This window comes from Denticeps clupeoides, chromosome 6 (assembly GCF_900700375.1).
Source record: "Denticeps clupeoides chromosome 6, fDenClu1.1, whole genome shotgun sequence".
Classification (NCBI taxonomy): Eukaryota; Metazoa; Chordata; class Actinopteri; order Clupeiformes; family Denticipitidae; genus Denticeps; species Denticeps clupeoides.
The window spans coordinates 19,820,031-19,833,470 of record NC_041712.1 but is presented as its reverse complement, the minus strand read 5'-3'; the positions used below and the strand labels follow the sequence as shown (position 1 = coordinate 19,833,470).

Here is a 13,440-nt window from a genome sequence, read left to right as displayed (position 1 = left end):
CACGATGGAGCGACACATAACATGGGTCTTAACATCCAATAGCAACCCAGCCGCCAGCTAGATCACCTCATTGCTCCATTTAATTAAGTGTGAAATAGTAATTGAAAAAGTGATGTGAGGCGACCCCAAGACTATGTAATTATTAATGCAATTCCACTTGCAGTATGCGGTTTCACAACCGATCAGATATATTTAATATCAGGGCATTACTTAATCGGGGTCAGCTTAATGTGTGTTGTATGGAAACAACACAACGAGTGGTATATGATGCAATATGATATAGTGTAATTATAAGCATTGATGTGGATGATCAGACATGGCTGTTCTTGAAAAGTATTAAGGACGTCCAACACATTGCACGGCTATTAATAGAAGAGTGGTCAGATGAGCGGCAGCTCTTGTTTTATTACGGTTGGGCTCCTGCCAGCAGTCAGACTGTTGTATTTATTATTACAGTTGAGCTGTTAAACTCTCACAGCAGGACACCTTCCTCGGCAGATCCGCCTTCACATCCTCCCCATTTCCCCACTTCACATCCCATTTTACTCTCATAATATCCACGGGGAACAAGTTATTGGTTTAAATGATGTTTTGATATATTTGTGTCTGCTCACAAGGAATGTACAGTACTGTTGCTTGACTTGAACCAAGAGTAGGTGTCGATTTTTCACAGTTTTATTGCGAGGCATGGGGTATTTTTGAAAACGTGGCAGTCATGGAAATGTAAGGTCAGGTCAGGTGTGGCAAAATGGTGTTCACTCTTGTTCCTTGTCCTCTCCGTGGGTGATGACGTAGCACAGGTTCTTGTAGTCCAGGTTTCCAGCGACATCCAGGGGGAAGTTTGTGAACATCTGGTTTATCTGTGAGGGAGAGCATAGACATATGTCTATTTTAATAACATATTTTAAATTACAACCAATGATTTAGTGTAGATACAACACGCTAGATGTGACCTTTTTGGTGTGAAACTATACAAAGGAGTGTAATTACTGTGGTATTAAATAGCTTTGCAGCAGTAGTCAGTACATACCTCAGCTTCTGAGAACTTGTCTGCCTGTGACATCAGGTGGTACTTGATTCTACAGAACAGAAGTTCATATTGTTATCAGATTTACTTCGAAAGACAGAATAGAATAGAATAGAATAGAATAGAATAGAATAGAATAGAATGACTCAAAAGCTCCAAGGTGCAGAACAATAATTTGCCGGCCTAGATATCATCTGACACTACATTCCAAAGATACAGTTGGTGATGCCTCAGTGGAAAATAACAGGGGCACACATACTCTTCTCCTTTGAGAATGCCTGTGCCCTCAGGGTCGAAGATCTTGAATGCGTTGAGAATGGTCTCCTCGGGGTCAGTACCTTTAAAAAAGGGAGAGAAAAATATAGAGCTTAAACAGAAAGCTCAGGACATGCTGTGCTGGACCATCCAGCATAATCAGTGTCCAGAACATGCTGATCCCTTCTGTTTTTTGTTGGTTTCATATATTTTTTTTGAGCTGTGTGTTTTGGTGCCTTTTTTGGGTGTTTAGAATACTGTTTTTTGGTGTTTTGAATACTAGTCTAAATGTATTAGCAGATATATTAGCTATATATGCATAGAAGATATTAGCTATATACACTAGAGTTAATAATTATAATAATTAATCTTTCTAATAACATAATCTATCTTTTTTATTCATATGCTTTGCCTTGCAAAGAACAAAGTTAAGTCCATTTTAAAAGTCTAAAAATTTGCCCCAGATCGAGGTGTGTTTTCAGCTTTACAGAAGTTGAAATGAAAGTTGAGGGGTCGTGCGTCTCACCTTTCAACTTCTCACCAAACATGGTGAGGAACACAGTGAAGTTTATGGGTCCAGAGGCTTCCTTAAGCATCTCGTCCAGCTCATCGTTTCCCACGTTCAGACGGCCTGCCAACCAAAAATCACATACAACATCATGACTGTTGTATGATGTCTCGAAAACAGTCTTGAAATACAGTGATTATAATATCATTTTATTTGTGAAGAATGACACAGAATTTACGATTTAATTTAACGAAACTGTATTTTTTTGTGCACATGATGTCCATTTACCAAGAGCAGCAAAGGTGTCCCTCAGGTCGTTCTTGTCAATGAATCCATCTCTGTTCTGGTCCATAATAGTGAAGGCCTGGACAAAGACATTGAAATGGAATTTAAACTTGCTTCTTTGGGCCTGCACTAACGCTTACGATCATGGGCCCGGATTCATGTGCACAAAATAGCCTCTTTTAAATGTATGTGGGTCACGTTGCACACTGAACACAGAACCAACATGAAAAGGGGCGCACCTCCTTAAACTCCTGAATCTGGGACTGCTCAAACATGCTGAAGACATTGGAGCTGGCTTCGCTGGCCTTCTTCTTGGCTTTCTTTGGTGCCTAAGAAACAAAGTGATGCCATTAAATAATTTTACCCTTTTTAAAATGTTTCACATTTTGGAATGGTTTATGGTGTGGAAAATTTATCCAATACTGGGGGCTCCTATAAAATAAATACAGAACTCTGTATTTTAGCTTTTAAGTAGACTCAGTATTTGGATTATATCTACTAGGACTAGGTGTTAACTGACAAAGAAGGTGCATAATAAACATGTTATAAACAGATTGCTGTGTGAAAATGAAATATTTAAGGCCATTTTTTGCATCTGAAGTGAAGTGATTGTCATTGTGATACAATGTAGCACAGCATACGGTGACAAAATGTGTCTCCTGCGATTGACCATCACCCTTGGTGAGCAGTGGGCAGCCATGACAGGCACCCGGGGAGCAGTGTGTGGGGACGGTGCTTTGCTCAGTGGCACATTAGTTGCACCTTGGCGGATCGGGATTCGAACCCGGCCGCTTCCTTAACCGATAGGCCATCACTGCCCACATCTGATGTGCTTTGAGGTGAGAAAATGTTAGGACTTTTGCCAAAATGGAAAAAAGCTACTGAAGTTTGGAACTGCATTATGTTTAGTACAACAAAGGAATAGCAAAGTGCTTGTTATGCCCTATTTTTCCATTTCTTTTCAACAATCAAAAATAGAAATATCTCCATTTATCTATAATCAATGAAATCATCCATAATCAGTGATGTCATGTCTTTTGCATCAAAAATCGGTCCAAACTGTGAATGTGTTGGAGAGAGCTAAAATTCATGTATGCCCACAACAGGTAGGATAAGCAATATAATAGGAGTTAGCTAGAGGTCAGCGTCACTGAAATCAGCCAGCTAATCATCAAAGCCATTATCAGTTCTTCTAGTAGCATTATGTTCCTGAGCAACACCTACAGAACAACTGAACCTGTAAACAGTACATGCACTTCGTAATTCGCAAATGAACAATAATGCACAGCAAGAAGTTCCCTTAAAAGAACATCTCAGCCTACTTTACACAAAACACATGTAGGAAAGGAAGTGCGCTAGCCTACCATCTTGAAGTTCTTATCTCGCTCCTGGTCAGAAACGCCTGAGAGAACACTTTGCTCTGAATCCTTTTGTCTTATATATCTCCACAGAGGACCACCTGTGCTATGTTTAGACAAAGGGGGCCACTTAAAGCATGCCATATAGAGGCGGCACACCCTCCCATTGTTACTGACAGATGCGGGTTGATCTGGGCTGGCTGTGAAGGTCTGCTATCTTAAGGGCACAAATGACCAGCCAGCCCTGGTCCCCTGGGTTATGTTCTTCTTACTTGTGTAAAGTCATCTGACTTCACACAACAAGTTGCTAGGCAAGATGCAGATCCCACAACTTGTCTTAGGGGATTGTTGTGTTAATAAATTCTTGTCGTAGTTTTTAGCTTGTCTGCTTGGCCGTTTCAGTCAGTGAGGTGAGGCCGTTAACTGCAGGGTCAAGACAGTTTTCAGAACCTTTGTGGTCATTGATTCGGTACAGTTCAGAGCAAACCGAGTATAATTCCATTAGTTCACTGCGCTTGTTGTTCTATCATGAGCAGGAGCTCTAATTTAGCAGCTATCCAGTTACACAGTAGATGACACAAGCAATGCCATGTGACCCAGAGAAGTCACTGTGTGCTTGTTTTAGCCCTGGAACTATAGATCACTGCAAGAACAACAGGTTGTATAATTATGGAGAACACAAGCGGGTGGGGATGCGAGGAATGTTCTATTGATACGCTCTTTGGCTCTCTGTGTGTGTTCCTGTGACTCCAAAGTTGGCTGTGCATGGTTCTGACCATGTTGGGTGTGCAGTGGGCAGGTGGAGCGGCAAGGAGTCAAGGTCTGGCCCCCGCATTCTAACAGTGACACAGCTGATCGACTCCTGTCAACTGAGGTGACGGCTCCATGCAGCTGGCCGACCTGCCAAACCAACATGTCATCCTCGCTTCCCAATTGTTATTTCACCACAATGTTTGCAAGGCCACGCCTACCGTACTTGCCACTCAGTGGACGCCTCGTCTTTGCAGCTTGCATTTGTTCCACCCAGTGCTCCCATCAATCACTCCTATCTATTCTTTTTTCTCTTCAATTTCCACCACGCTGTGAATGTGAATAACGATTTTCATCTTTCTTCTCCACTGGCCTCCATGGTGTCTATCAAGCTGTACCGATAAGGCTTGTCAGTCACTTGTCAGGACACCTATACATCTCGCTACCTTTTCATTCAGGATTTTTAAATGAAACTTTGTCCACTTAAAGGGTAGATGTAATGGTGTGGCTACTTTTATAAATTAATCATTCTTAGATAATGGCCTTATATGTCTGGTTCAGTAGTTTTATATACTGTATATATGAACTTTTCTTATTTTAAAGATCCCATGTAGTATGTACAACACAATATTAAAATGAAAATTTGACTTAACATTAAGCAGGATTTTAATGTTATATTTGCCTATACTACAGTTCTAAGGGGGGCATTTTTGTTGCATGTCTGTATGGATTGTATTGACTATAACATTAATTAACGGTTATTATCATGAAGTGCTTTTTGTGCTATTTATTTTTCATTTTATATATTATTTATTAAATCGAACATATTTTTTGCAATGTTTACAGTTATTCTGAGAAAGTGAGGGATTCTGACTATGACCTGAACAAGCCCAAATGGAACATCATCCACACCGAAGGAGCAGCATCTGGGGGTGATTAGAACCCATGCATGTGTGATATGATGCTGGCCACTTCTAGGCATCACAGTCATGACACATGAATAATTTCTTGTCTTCTTCCCTCTGTTCTCGTGTAAAGCATTCTGTTTCAATTCACATGCAAACACAGGCACAAATAAAACAGCACTTCCTGTAACTTTGCCCATTTCAAGTGTCTATTAATTTCTGCATATCCATAATTAAAATGTAATCCAGCGTGCGCTCTCAGTAAATGAAGGTTACTCCCTGGAGAAACCTTATCTGATTTAAAAAATGTGCTGAGGTGAAGCAGGAACCCTCGACAGATTAGCGCGAGGAGAAGACAGCTTTTAATTAGGCTCCCCAGAGATGCCGTCCAGGCCGAGAGAGTGGGAGAAGAGGGACTGTGAGTCTCGTAAATGAACTGCCAGTGGGTGGAGCAGCTCCTCCTCAGCTTCCTATTGCAGAGAGGCGGTTACTGATGCCCCGGGTGGTGGATCTCCCAATCCTCTGACTGATCTTCACATCTTTTCAGCGGGGGCTAGGGGATCCCATGTGTATGGTGGTATTTCACCAATTCACCCCTGAGCTTATCACCCTCTGTTCCCAAAATCCCATGGGCTCTGTGTTCCACTGTATGCTGCTGTGCTTATTTGAGTAACAAAATTTCTTTACAATACACATTTTTGTTATAACTACAGTTGCCACATTGCCACACTCTTACTGAGCTCACTAAGCTGAAAAGTTCTTACATTATGAAGATAACGGGTTGAATAATAGTTGTTTCATTTAAACAATTGTTAGATTTTTTTTTTTTTCAAAAAAGTCTGATGGTCTGCAGGCTGCTATGGACTGAAACATTTGACCTAAGCTGCTTAATGGGCCAATTTAAACCATATGTTTAAAATCACCATTGTTTAAATCATTACTGACATATATCCTATTATAATAATTGTAAAATACCAAATAATTACAGTGCTATGTTGTTGTTATTAATGTTGTTATTAATATGCAATGCGTCATTAATAAAACATTCAAATAAATAAAAAAATGAACTCAAAGACATGCCAGAAACAGTTCTGTTAGCTCAGAATCTCAGAATCAACATCCACTGTTGGGTTTGTGCTGTGAGCTAAATTAGCCTGTGTAACAGTGAACTGCACTGGTGCAGTTGCACGTTTTGCCCGCCAGAGGCGCTACTTGCCACGTTCAAGTTCAAGAGCGGGTCAGACTCGCAAACAATGCCGTTCAATGGCTGCTAATACACATCAAGCAAAAAAAATCAATATGTTCAGCATCGATATTTTTCTAATCCAAAACACATGTTTAATAGACCTCTTATCTTCAGCCTTGTGGTTATTTTAACTGGCTGTATAACGTGTTTCGTTTACACACTTCAAATTACACATTAAAAATAAAGTCATTAAAATAAATATATTAAAAGTATGCCGTTTTTTCATTTTTTATATTAGGCTTGACAGCGAAATCCACAGACAACCTCGTTTTTTCCAAAATATCTTAACTTAAATGCTTGATAATCTGTAATGGAATTTCTATTGATCAAATATCACTATATATTTTTTAATTTCGGTAGACGTGAGATAAAAAAAAAACAAGAACAATATTTGTAGACCACAATAACAGGCAATGTCGAGTACGTCGTAGGGTTTTCGCCACAGTCCACGTCGCCTCGTCTGCTGTCAGAAACGTCCTTTCATGTCGTTTCGGTCGGATTCAGTCAGAAGCCGGCGGAACAATAAAAAAAACATAAAAGCGCGAACGTGGCACGTCGTGCCGCCGCCCCACCGAAAAAAAAAAAAAATCCACCCCGCGTTTTAGCGGTCGAGGCAATCGCCATCTTCCGTTCAATAATCCCATTCCGTTCGATATCGCGGGTGCCCCCGTTCGATAACTCCGCTCCGGCCCGGGTCGATAAGCGAAGGGCGCCTTCGATCGGTCCGCTCCGTGTTTTCCGCGCTCCGCTTCCCCCCCCGCCGCCGCCGCCGCCCCCCCTCCTTCCCGCGCTGAACTCCAGCCCCTCGCGCTCTCTCTATCGGCGCCTCACTCCGTCTCAATATGGTCTCAAGATGGCGGCCAATGCGGGATCGATGTTCCAATATTGGCGGCGCTTTGATTTGCAGCAGCTCCAGGTCAGCCCTTTTCTCTCGGGTCGCCCGCGGGCCGCGGAAGGGGGCGACGGACGCGCGGCGGCGCGGCGCCGGGGGCGCGGGTCCGCCGGCGCCGCGCCGCCGCTTTCGGTGAGCTCCGCTCTTCCCCCCCATTGATTGAAGCGGCTCTCTCGCCGATCGGAAATTGATCCTCTTTGTTCAATTCCCATCGATCAGCCGCCATGGCCGCGGGGACGCGGGCGCCGTGTGCAGCGCGGGCATCGGCGGCCCGTCGGACCGCGGCGGCGGGGGGGGGGGGGGGAGTGGGAAAATGTGCGTTTCGAAACGAACTACTTTAGTTCGGAGGATATTTGACGGCGCGTTTTGTTTGAATGATCTCGCCGTGCAGAAGTGCGCAGCCTGCGCTGTCGGGGCTCTGCCGGGTGGCGCTGTGGCGACTCGCGCGGCGGCTCGGGCGACGTTGTCGTCGTTTCCACTGTCGTTGCGTTTTTAAAAAAGTTGGACGTCGACGCCGGAGAGGTTTTTTTTTTTTTTTTCTGGGATTCTGGTCGGACGGCGGGGTTTTTTTTTTCTCGTGGTGACGGATTTCGGTAGCAAATGTCGGTTCAGGTTCATTGTCGGAAAAAACCCCAACAAAACTGTTTATAAAATCGTTATTTTCAACTTAAAGATCGAATCTGGCGTTTCCCCCTTGTTCCAGCATAAGGTTATTTGCGAAAAGACAATAGAAAAAAAGGTGGCATCGGTAACCGTTTTTTTTTTTTTTTTTTACTTTATGTATTTCCAGTAAACAAACATTGATTTGTCTTCGAACCCGAAATCGCAATCGATTGTTAGAATCGATTTTTCTTCAACGTGTGTACGTATTAGGAATTTTTTTTTTTCTGCGAGTGAAGAAGACGCCTCTTGTTGTCTTGTTAAGTTTTAAACTCGTTATGAATCCGTAATAAGAGCGACAAATCGCGCTCGTTTGTCCTCCTCCGATTTTCCCGTTTCTTACGGATGCCGGGTGTGTGTTTTGGGGGGTTTGGGGGGTTGCGGATGGCCAGCGGTGAGATTGTCGTTGGAAGTAAAGGAAGAAACGACAGAACCGATCAGGGAAGCTGATATCACAGAAAAAAAACCCACTTAAACTGAGGGGAAATGTGCGGCGGCCTTTCTTAGTTACGCATTGGCCAGCTTGTGTTCATTATTAACGTTTTAATGGACAAGCGAACACTTCTGAATAAAGTACAGCAAGGCTCGGTTCCCCAATACAGCTTGAAACGTGGATGAGGTGTATTGCTGTGCGGAGTGTGCTTTATTCAGCGTAACCTTCCTTCCTTCCTTCCTCTCTCTTTACCTTTCAGGTAATAAGTGAAGATATGACACATTGTCATTCAGATCCATCACATATTGCATGGATTGTGTAGTCAACGGTTTCCAAATGATATATGTAATTATACTTCACAAGGAACAAAAGCTTAATGTGCATGTGGTTAGTATGAAGTGTTCCTAGAATGATATTACTATTCACTATAATAAGTTTATTGACTCTAATACCTGTGCATACTGTTTAGGGTTACAGAATGGACTAATATCACTTTTTAAAAGATGTATTTTTCCGAAGTTTCGACCATTTGTTAAAGATTCATGCGTCAGGCCGCGAGGCCGTCTGTTTCCCTCGTTCCTTTTCGTAATTCATTCATGTGTGGGATCCATTTAAAGCCGTGCGCATAAACATCCCCAATTCCGCACAGTTTCTGGATAATGGCTTCTCTACCCTAATCATCTTCACATGTGTTTACTGCGGAGCCCCAGTGTCAACATCGCTGTGCATCACGTAGCGACGCGATAAAAGGCCCACAGTCAACGCCAAGCGTCAGATGTTGTTAGTGCCGACAGGCAGCCTGATAACACTTAAGACTGGAGCCGGTCGGAGGAGACGGCGTTATTCTTCAAGGTGCTCTTTGAAACGGGCCACCGTCTCCCGGACGGTTCTCCCCTCGCGCAGCGTGAATAGCCAATGACGAACGTCGGTGGAGAATTACGAGCATCTCTTTTTTTTTTTTTTTTTTTTTTATTCCCCTCTCAAGCGAAATTAAACGAATTTCTCGTCTACGGCTTCTTTTGTGACTGCAAGCCGCGGACCTTTTAATTGCCTACTAGCTGCAACAGTAAATATTCGCTCCATGTGTACGTTACAAGTAATAAACCAGTACATTGTTTCTATTTTATTGCTCTCTTATTGGTCCCGTCCATATGCGAAATGTATTACGGCGACTAAATGGGAATAAGCGGCTCTGCAGAAGCGACCCGAAACAAGAAAAAGCCCGGTGGCCTCCCGGCGGTTTTTTATTTTCGGGCCGAGTTGTCAGACAATGACAATCCCAGACCGATATCTGTGGGCTGCAGGTCTCCAACCGACCGTCAGCGAACCTTTGTGTTTGCACAGGGACCTGAGCATGTTTGAACCTGTTTCGGGAAAGCCTGGCGCGTTGGGACCGACGCTTTATTTCGGGTGAAGGGCAGGTGTTCTTCTACGAACGTCTCCTCTACGTGACGTCGGGATGGATGTGGTGCCTCTGTAGGCTGTTTATGCTATTAGACTCAGGACCTGGCCACACGCAGACCCTGTGGTGCTTGTGTGCAGGGTCCCTGTGCCCACCCTGTTTTAACCTTGCCTTTTCTTGTCTGTGCCCTTGTATATTTCTCTTTTTTTTTATTCTAGTTATTATATATATATATATATATATATATATAGTAGGCATGTGTAATAATTGGGTTATTAACCTGGGTGAAGCTGCTTGGGATTATTTCTCATTTTGAAGGATTGCAGCCACGTCACATTGATTATTTGTGTTAGTTTGTGTTAATGTATGAAAACGCCGATACTGGGACAACACCAATAATATAAGAATAAGCCGTTTGCCACATTGCTCAGTGTCATGCATAATTTATTTTTCACCTTTTTTTTTTGTCAAGCGGCTGGTCGGACTGGCCTGTCAGCTTTCAGATATGTTTTGGTCTTTCTTGTGCGATGCTTTTTACAAACCAGACGCACAATCGTTCTCTTTCTGGTGTGTCGTGTGTGTCTCACCTGTGTGACATCTGTGGAAAGCGCCTGGGCTATGCTGGCGCTTTCAGCACGTGTGTGGTCCTGTGTTCTCGTGGCGTCTGTGTGTATGGGAGTGTATAAAAGTAATGCAGAGCAGGCACTTCGTAAGCGCGCCGGGAGATTTGAGCCCGTCCCGCTCCCCATGTCTGGGCCTGTGCCTGTGAGTGCCGCCGACATGTAATACAGCGTACGCATCCCGCATCGAACCTGTTTGCACCGGAGAATGCGACCAGACGTAGACGTTTTGGAATGGTGGGGATTACAGGGTCTGAAATATTTGACAAAAGAACCGAGGAAAGGTGTGGTTTCTAGTGTTGCACCTACAATATGACCCAAAAATGTTATATTTCATCAAAACCATAATAACATGCATCATCATGAGAAAATCATGCATTGCAATGTGTATTTTGCTGCGACAAAGGGATGTTACTTATTCATTACTTAATGCTATAATTCGTTTGTTACACTATAATTCACACAACACCCACTTGACCCACTTGATAATATTATTACAATTAGCAAATTATCTGCCTGTTGGCCAGCACTAATCCATAGTACTCCATTGCGAAACAAGGCGGAGAATGTATATATATGAACGGATTTGTCCCGGTTTCGTCCAGCTCGTCGTTCTTTTTATAAAACCCATTGCATGAATTGTCAACTGTTATGACTATGACCATTCCTCCCACACATATTTGTAGACAGGAAAGGAATATTTTTCCTCTGACTTCCCTTTGCCCATGTGGTCACGGTGGTCTGTTCGGAATGAGTACGTTCGGGCTGAAATGGTCTATAAGCTATTCATAGGCAAGCAAATGGCATTTTTCTTTGCACATCCTGCAGAATGTGTTACTCATGGTGGCAAAAGGCAGCTTGGAACCCAAAAACAGGAAAGTCCCCAGTGCGTTCCTCGACGTGTGTGTGATAAGAAGACAGGAGTGTGCATCCAGCGCTACTTTTAGACATGAGACATGTTCAGCCACGGCAACTACGGATGTAAATAATGAGTGTCCCGCCCGGGCCTGATTCTAAAATGGCTCTGGCGATGATCAGAATAATGCTCCTCCAAGTCAAAGTCTGTTTAGCCTTACAAAAAAGGAAATCTTGTTCATATTAGTATGTGATCTATTGCATTTCAGTTTTATGTGTAATCAGCAAAATAACCCAGAAATAGTCTTCTTTGCCGAAGTTGGGAATGTTGTTGACCGCACTTGTGCATCATTCCTCGTGCTGCAGCTCCGTGCACTCCACGGAGTCTCGTCCTGGCTTTTTGTGGGAGTTGGGGAACAATTTGAGGACGCTGACATCATTTGAGCAGATACGGCGAGGCCAGCGTGCGGATTGCGTACACACCTGTCTGGGATCGGATCGCCGCGCGAGCCAGACAGCCTCCTCCCGAGGCGTCTGTCTGCTCCGCTGACATTCCAATCGCAGTGCACGCTGCATGCACTTACACCACGTCTTAAGGTTCCATGTATTCGACATTCCAGACCCAGTGTGGAACGTACGAACGTTGGATTTCAATGCACGGCGTAAGCGGGGTCGTCACCAAGTCTCATTAATATACATCGTTGTTTCCACCTTCTCCAGACTTGACACCGAACGGATCTGCCCTGCGAACTTCCCTGTGAAACTTGTGCTTTTTAATTACGTGTTACATCAGATGCTCGAGCGCAAAGTCAGGCCAAATGTAAAACGTGCTGAGTTATGTTTCACGAAGGTTGGGCCTGGAATAGAATTTGTTAATGCACATAATTGGACTGTTTACATGATGGATGCAGGAGCTGCCGGGCTCTCGTCCTTTTCGACACAGCAATAACGTTTCGTGAGAAGCCCGAACCTCTGCTGCTTGGTATTTGTTTGAAGTGTGCGAGTATTACATCTCAAATAAGCACTCGAGGACCCAAATTATTTACACCCCGAACGGCACCCCGGCCGCTCACCACACGCGTTTACACGGAGACGTTTTCCCGAATTTCTCACACCACTTCAAAACCCAGAGTAACTTGTAAACAGGCCCAGAACTGGTCGACATTAGCATGTCTCCATCTAAATTTAGCCTCCGGCGTTCCGGCCTTTTTCATATTTCGCTCCCTGTGGATATTGTAATTGGACCAGGCTGAATGGGAAGCGTTATTTACATTCAACTGGGGACTTTGGGAGAATTGGTTTCTGTTCGCAGGCCTTAATCCATGCTGAGAATTCCCAGGTAGGAGGGTTCATCTCGCCAGCAGGACAAGGAACTTTGCCTTGGAAAAAAAAAGAATGTGGCTCAGATATAATTTTGTCAGCTCTAATAACATCGGCTTTGCCGGGGCCGTGTTTGGTCTGGCCCGTCTGTGGTGGCGGGACGCCTTCATAAATTCTGCCCTGGAATCCGAGGCGCTACCGTTAACAAATCAATCGCAGCTCAGCGGCCGCTCCGGTTCGCTTTCTCTCGGCCCGTTCCAGGACGCCGGGAGAGGTTAGTCATTACAGTAGACTTCGTTCCTCGGCCAAGTGCGTCCAGACACGGGTAATCCCTCAGTGCAGAAACATCCAGCGAGTCGCTGCTGCCTGAAAGAGGAAGAACCGGTAGTGCAGTGTGTGTGTGTGTGTGTGTGTGTGTGTGTGTCTGGGGGACTGAGACAAAGCAGGAGGAGCCACTTTTTGACCACGGCAGCTAACCCAACACCGCCACCCTAACGCATTCGCTGACCGTGTCTTTCGTCCGCTTGGTCTTTTCGCTGCTACGTTGTAAAGTGTCCCCCCCCTCGCCCTGCCCGGCCTCGTCCGTTCTGCGGTCGGGGGGCAAGGGGGCCTTGCGCGGTTAGGCCGAACTGCATAATTAGCCGCCCGTTTTAGCCGAGTGAGAACGTGGGAGGGTCAAAGGGAGAAGCAGCCCCCTCCCTCCCCGCCTTCCCCTCTCATCCCTCGCTCATTCCTCCGAGCGAGCATGCCCACGCACTCGGAGAATGGGCCTCTCTGTGGGTCGCTGGCCGCCCTTCGCTTTCAAGTCTCCTCCGCGTCACCCCGTCCGCTATCTGATGCGCACACATGCGTCCAATTATACATCTAATGCTCTGATTTATCACGTTTCGGGCATGTGTGTTTCCGGGACGATTACGCCGCCAT

At 44.6% G+C, this 13,440-nt stretch overlaps 2 protein-coding genes across 5 annotated transcripts in view; one reads left to right on the top strand and one right to left on the bottom strand.

Annotated features, from left to right (window-relative positions):
• Positions 1-659: 659 nt before the first annotated feature.
• Positions 660-3,592, bottom strand: myl10 (myosin, light chain 10, regulatory). The gene is made up of 7 exons (XM_028984586.1): positions 3,440-3,592; positions 2,315-2,404; positions 2,079-2,154; positions 1,809-1,913; positions 1,287-1,365; positions 1,031-1,079; positions 660-860 (listed from the first exon to the last, which is right to left on the bottom strand). The coding sequence occupies exons 1-7, from the start codon at positions 3,575-3,577 to the stop codon at positions 756-758; spliced, it is 642 nt and encodes a 213-aa protein (XP_028840419.1). The 5' UTR covers positions 3,578-3,592; the 3' UTR covers positions 660-755.
• A 3,524-nt stretch (positions 3,593-7,116) lies between these two features.
• cux1a (cut-like homeobox 1a) overlaps positions 7,117-13,440 on the top strand; it is an 86,563-nt gene continuing 80,239 nt past the window's right edge. For all 4 annotated transcript variants that reach the window (XR_003750181.1, XM_028984582.1, XM_028984581.1 and 1 more), the window contains exon 1: positions 7,117-7,250. Coding sequence is in view for 3 of the 4 variants with exons in the window: in XM_028984582.1 (XP_028840415.1) it covers positions 7,188-7,250 (63 nt within the window). In the remaining variant the exon portion in view is untranslated. The remainder of the gene's footprint in view (positions 7,251-13,440) is intronic.

What these genes read in the sequence shown, in the direction of transcription:
- myl10 (XM_028984586.1), bottom strand. Translation starts at nt 3,577, where the DNA reads ATGGCATGCTTTAAGTGGCCCCCTTTGTCTAAACATAGCACAGGTGGT. An exon ending in GAGATAAGAACTTCAAGATG is followed by an intron (nt 2,405 to 3,439) that starts GTAGGCTAGCGC and finishes TTTGTTTCTTAG; the next exon opens with GCACCAAAGAAAGCCAAGAA. An exon ending in AGATTCAGGAGTTTAAGGAG is followed by an intron (nt 2,155 to 2,314) that starts GTGCGCCCCTTT and finishes GTCTTTGTCCAG; the next exon opens with GCCTTCACTATTATGGACCA.